Source organism: Octodon degus, unplaced genomic scaffold (genome assembly GCF_000260255.1).
Source record: "Octodon degus isolate 3935 unplaced genomic scaffold, OctDeg1.0 scaffold00146, whole genome shotgun sequence".
In the NCBI taxonomy this organism is placed as follows: Eukaryota; Metazoa; Chordata; class Mammalia; order Rodentia; family Octodontidae; genus Octodon; species Octodon degus.
In genome coordinates this window covers 5,793,018-5,799,269 of record NW_004524722.1, presented here as the reverse complement: position 1 = coordinate 5,799,269, position 6,252 = coordinate 5,793,018, and the positions used below count along the sequence as shown (strand labels likewise).

The window sequence follows — 6,252 nt, the reverse complement described above, 5'->3', positions numbered from 1 at the left end:
TATTTATTTATTTATTTATTTTTTTGTGACAGAACCGGGGATTGAACTCAGGCCCTTGTGCTTGCCAGGGAAGCGCTTATTCCATTGAGCCATCTCCCCAGCCCCAGCACTGGCTTTTAATAGGGGAGTTCAAGCAGTCTTTAGAATCATACGTGTTGTATTTGATTTTATGGTAACTTTTTCTGTTTTGTGTTTAGTTTACTACATTTTTTATGTGACTCAATTTCACGTCTTTTGCTTACTATATATATATAATTATACACATAGTATATAGCATGTAACATAGTATGTATAATTATATATGTATGTGTATATATATGTATCTATATGTATATATATGTATATAATTTTCCACATAATTTACTGACTCTGTAAAGAGTTTTGATTAGGAAAGGATTCCTTGGGCTTGATTCCCAGATTTACCATTTTCTTGTGTAGCTTTTGACAAGTTACTTGAATCTGCTTCAGTTTCTCCCTTTGTAAAACGTGGATCCTATTATTACCCATCTCATAGGATTGATAATAGAATTGCACTGTGATTTCACCTAAAGACCCTTCAGCTACATTGTATGTTGGAAGTTTTCATAGAATATTAACTCTGGTTAGAAAGTTTGCTTATTTGCTTTTACCTTGCCTCAGGATTTCTAAAGATGAGATCTTCTTTGGTAGGATCGCTTCCATGAATTTCAGTTTCTGTTAAAAACACCAAGATTGGGGCCAGGGAGATGGCTCAGTGGAATAAGCGCTTCCCTGGCAAGTGCAAGGGCCTGAGTTCAATCCCTGGTTCCGGAAAAAAAAATAAAAAAAAATAAAAAAAAACACCAAGATGAAGATAGATTTTTGTACTTTTTTCTTTTTTTTTTAATGTATTTGGTTGTTGCAGGGTCTCACCAGCTTGGACTTGTGATCCTCTTGCTTTCATCCCCCCTCAGCACTGGGATTACAGGCATGTGCCACTACACCTGGACTCCGGGCAGCTCAGCCCACCCTGTGGGTGGGGCTGGTGTGGCATGTGGTACTGCGGATTGAACTGTGGTCTCTGCACTTCCTTAAGCAGGTACTTTAGTCTGCTGAGTTATCTCGCTGGCCCCAGAAGTTTGTTTTAAATGAAGTAATGTCAATAAAAATATCTTCTGTAGTAGAAATTTATAGTCATTATCTTCTGTTTTTCAAAGTGATATCTGTCCCTGAGGCAGGATTAAAGAAAGAATCACCATATCATTTTCTCATATTGATTATATGCAATTTGTTTTTAGGTCGCAGAAAGTATTGATCATATCTCAATGGCCACCTTCAACCTAAGTGGCCATGACACAGGCCCCTTCACTCTTCTGGGTATTCCTGGACTGCAACAGTACCACATCTGGATCAGCATCCCCTTCTGCTTAATCTACTTAGTGGCCCTCATGGGCAATAGTATCCTTCTCTATCTCATTGTGGTGGAGCACAGTCTTCACACACCCATGTTCTTTTTCCTTTCCATGCTGGCAACCACTGACCTTGTACTGTCTACCACATGTGTCCCCAAAACTCTTAGCATCTTCTGGTTTGGTCCCCAGAAAATCAGTTTTCCTGGCTGTCTCATTCAGTTATTCTTTCTGCACTACAGCTTTGTCCTGGACTCAGCTATTCTGCTGGCCATGGCGTTTGACCGCTACGTGGCCATCTGCTCACCCTTGAGATACTCCATGATTTTGACCTCCAAAACTATTGTTAAAATGGGTGTGGGCATCTCTTTCCGAAGTTTCTGTGTTTTTGTCCCATGCGTTTTCCTTGTGAATCGACTGCCTTTCTGTAAGACACATGTCATTGCTCACACGTACTGCGAGCACATAGGCGTTGCTCGGCTTGCATGCGCTGATATCTCCATCAACATCTGGTATGGCTTTTGTGTTCCCATCATGACAGTGATTGTAGACGTGATCCTAATTGCTGTCTCCTATACTCTTATACTTTGTGCTGTTTTTCACCTCCCTTCCCGTGATGCCCGCCAGAAAGCACTTGGAACCTGTGGTTCTCACGTCTGTGTCATCCTTATGTTCTATATACCAGCATTCTTCTCCATTCTTGCTCATCGCTTTGGGCATAATGTCCCACGTACGTTTCATATTATGTTTGCTAACCTTTATGTTATCATCCCTCCTGCACTCAATCCTGTTGTCTATGGAGTAAAGACTAAGCAGATTCGGGACAAAGTCATTCTGCTTTTTGCCAAAGGGTCCCATTGATATAATGCCTGAGGTCTGTAAAGTCAGTTGTCTAGGGTATATTAGGTCAAAGATTGGACCTGTGTCCAGTGGTCATGGAGAAAGGACAGATGAAAAAGTCCTTACTAGTCTTGAATGAGGTTTGCTTTCATTGTTGTTTTAGGCAAAAGTCTATTCAGTCATTCCAGTTTCAGAAAATGATTTCTGACTTTATAAAATGATAAATACTTATTTTGATTCTGGAAACAATACTTGTATTCTTCTTGGCTCCCAGGTGCTCTTTGGAAAAGTCTTAATAAAATCAGTAAAATTATTGATATCTTACTCTCCTTATAAAAAAACTAAGGAGGGGGCTGGGGAATTAGCTCAGTGGCACAAGTGCCTGCCTGGCAAGCACAAGGTCCTGAGTTCGATCCCTAGTACCAAAAAAAAAAAAAAACCAAAAAACAAAAAACAACTAAGGAGGGCTGATGAGATGGCTCAGTGGTCTAAAGCACCTACTTAGAACAAGCTAAGCTAAGCAAAGCAAAGCACAGGGACCGCAGTTCAATCCTCCAGCACCACATGCCAGCCAGCCCTGCCCCCTGGTGGGCTGAGCTGGCCACACACACAAAATAAATAAATAAATAAATAAATAAATAGGATCAGGCATTGTTGTTAGGGCCGGGGAGACGTCTCAGTAGGATAAGCGCTTGACCAGCAAACGCAAGGATCTGTGTTCAATCCCCCGTTCCGCCAAAAAAAAAAAAAAAAAAAACAAAACTAAGGAATATGAATTGTGCTTTAAAATTTATACATCATAGAAGTATAGTTATGCATTATGGTGAATAAAGAGTTACTGTTCTTATGATTCTATAAGTTTCTCAATTTTTCATATGGCAGTGGCTATTCATTTATTTCTAGGCCATTTGAAGTATAACTCCTGGCTTATCCTAGGTTTACGAGCAATATTTATCAAGTACATGAATCAAACAAAAAGATCATGAAATTATTAAAGTGCAGTTGTTTTTCATAAGTGAAGGAAAAGGGCCAGGTTAAAACCCAAAACTAATATTTCAGTGTTGAGAAAACCAAAGAAGCTGTTTGTGGCTGGAGTTCTCCATAAAGAACGAAGGGAGTAGACTAAATCACTGTGCTCTAAGATGGAAAACACAGACAAATTATGAGATGGTTTGAGACTTGACCAAATGGGGAGACTTATCGTCCCAAATCCTTTTGTTTGAAGCTCAAGAGGTATAGTCCCAAGCCAAAAATGGATCTCTGCTTGTATGACTCGTTAGCTTCTCAAATTCAGTATGTCTCACTTGGTCATAGCAGGTCTCTTAGTGATGCATTCAGACAGTGGATAGCTGTTTTTAGGTGTTTGCCAGGTAAATGGTGAATGATGTCCAATTCTCCCTGTAAATAATACATGTGTCCTCCAAACCTGTCACTTCTCACTATAACACAACCTGTCAGAGTCCTTGGTCCAGTATGAGCACCATCCCCTCCTCACCATAGTGCTTAAGCAACCATTGCCTCAGGGACCTCAAAATGTCTGAGTACCAGGAGGCTTCTCTCTTTCATATGCTTTCCCACTTGTACTCTAATGCCGGAGTCACAAGACCTTGAGATGTGTATTTCTTTTTTTTTTTTTTTTTTTTGAGAGAGAGAGAGAGAGAGAGAGAGAGAGAGAGAGAGAGAGAGAGGCCAGCTCAGCCCACCAGGGGGCGGAGCTGGCTGGCATGTGGTGCTGGGGGATAGAACCGCGGTCCCTGATGCTTTGCCAAGCTTGTTCTAAGTAGGTGCCTTAGACCACTGAGCCATCTCTCCAGCACGAGAGGTGTATTTCCACAATAACTCACAGCATTAATTTTTTTTTTTTTTTTTTTTGCGGAACCGGGGATTGAACTCAGGCCCTTGTGCTTGCCAGGGAAGCACTTATTCTACTGAGCCATCTCCCCGGCCCCTCACAGCATTAATTTTTTAAAAAAAATTTGTTAGTACGTGTGTGGTACACAGTATTTGCATTCCTTGTGATGTGGAGTTAGTAGGTGCACATAGCATGGCTTAGCTGCTTTTTTCGTCCACTCCCTGTCTCTTGATCTAACTTGCTGTTTTGCGTTGTCTTTTATTTTACTCCTTATTTATAATTTGGGTTGCTCATACAAGAGAAACAATGCAATATTTAAGAGTGTGTGTTTTGTTTGTTGCACTAAACATTATGGTCTCAAGTTGCGTCCGTTTCCCTACAGATGACTGAGGTTTATGGAGATTACTAAAACAAAACAAAACAAGAAAAACAATCAAAAATGAGAATTCCATTTGACACACGGTCCTGAGTTCAATTTCTGATACAAAAAAATTGTATCAGAATTAATGTGTATTATGTACATGTGCCAAGTCTAAGAAATGTAGGTATTATGTATTAAAACATATACTAATAAAAAATAAATAACAAAATACTCTTCAGAACAGTACATGTAATTATCACACAGTCATAAAATATAAATTCAGATATAATTCTCTGATTTTGAAGGACCACTGTCGCATATTAAAAGCTGATGTTGGGGCCAGGGAGGTGGCTCAGTGGAATAAGCGCTTCCCTGGCAAGCACAAGAGCCTGAGTTCTATCCCTGGTTCCACAAAAAAAAAAAAAAAAAAAAAAAGCTGATGTCAGTAAGCCATGTTTAGTAGCACACACCTGTAATCTCAGTATTGAGAAGGCTGAGTCAGGAGGATCACTGTAAGGTCAAGGCCAACCTGGGGTACATAGCAAGATACTTTCTCAAAAAACAAAGATAATGCTGGAATGCTAGACATATAGGCTGCTTTTAATTATTATGAATTTTACTGCTATAAATGTGGGTAAACATGTATCACTGTACTATGGTGTCTTTAACTCTCTTGGGAGGATACCTAGAAGGGAAATAGATGTAACAAATGGAATTCTCATTTTTGGTTATTTTTCTTTTTTTTTTTCTTTTTTTTTTTCCAGGTATCTATAATTGTATTTTGCAAAGGATTACACATCCAATGACTTGACTAATGACGTACAGTTTATGTCCTCCCACATGTCCTCCCACACTGACAGATAAAACACATTCTCTAAGCACAAAGCTTATATTAACAAATAACTTTCTGCTTAAAAACAAAATTTCAGTTAATAACCACAACGGGGATTTAGTTATTTAATGCAACCACTAATCTAATGTCATCAATAGGATCTAAACAGTTTTACCACAAAACCAGGGATATATTCAATGGACATGCATTAATAATCTATGCAGTTTAACATTATACCAGAAAAGAAATTGAATATAAAAGTACTCTTAATTTTTGGTAGTTTTCAAATTTCATGGCACAAATTACCCAAACAAGGAAAACCTGTAAAAACAGATTTTAAATATTTTAATAAAATGGTAGAAAACTGAAGCCTTTAAGTTTTCACAGTTGGCTTTAAGATTTAAATGTCAAGCTGGCCCCAATCTGTCAAAATTGACAGGTAAATATTTACAATGACTAGACAGACTTTCCTTGCCTGATATGGGAGGTCTAACATCTTACCAAAACACTTTGGGGTCAATTTCTCAATGCAAACGTTTTTGAGTAAATACCGTGGTGATATAAACGTAGAGACATATGTAGTATCGTGACAAGGATGAAAACTAACATACAAGTCCATCTTATTTCTGACCTGTCAGCTTAAACCCTTGTGGCAACCAAAAATTCAACACTGTCTCCTTGTATAAAACTAAGAATAGAATGACTTTACCCTATTGGATAACATTTTTCTACATAATTATCTTTTACTACATATCAAACCAGGGCTCAAACTCCATTAACTTGCTTCCATAGTGTAAATTTGCAGAGGACCAAATTTATATATAAACTGATATGGCCAACTCTAAAGGCTAAGCGTACTTTTCAAACAAGCAAACTGTTTCCCCATTGTTAGTTGTATGTGCCATTTTAGTTCTTGAAATTTATGTGACCACCAGTAAGAAATGAATTAGCAAAGTGTTGAACATATCTTGTACTTTTCAACAAGGCTAAAGTGCAAAAT

The 6,252-nt window shown here is 38.5% G+C and overlaps 1 protein-coding gene across 1 annotated transcript; it reads left to right on the top strand.

Annotated features, from left to right (window-relative positions):
- Nucleotides 1-1,283: 1,283 nt before the first annotated feature.
- On the top strand, nucleotides 1,284-2,228 carry LOC101569146 (olfactory receptor 52H1). The gene has a single exon (XM_004642116.1). The coding sequence runs from the start codon at nucleotides 1,284-1,286 to the stop codon at nucleotides 2,226-2,228; it is 945 nt and encodes a 314-aa protein (XP_004642173.1).
- Nucleotides 2,229-6,252: the final 4,024 nt, after the last annotated feature.

Bases quoted from the DNA above. Each gene is read 5' to 3' on its own strand.
- LOC101569146 (XM_004642116.1), top strand. From the start codon at position 1,284: ATGGCCACCTTCAACCTAAGTGGCCATGACACAGGCCCCTTCACTCTT.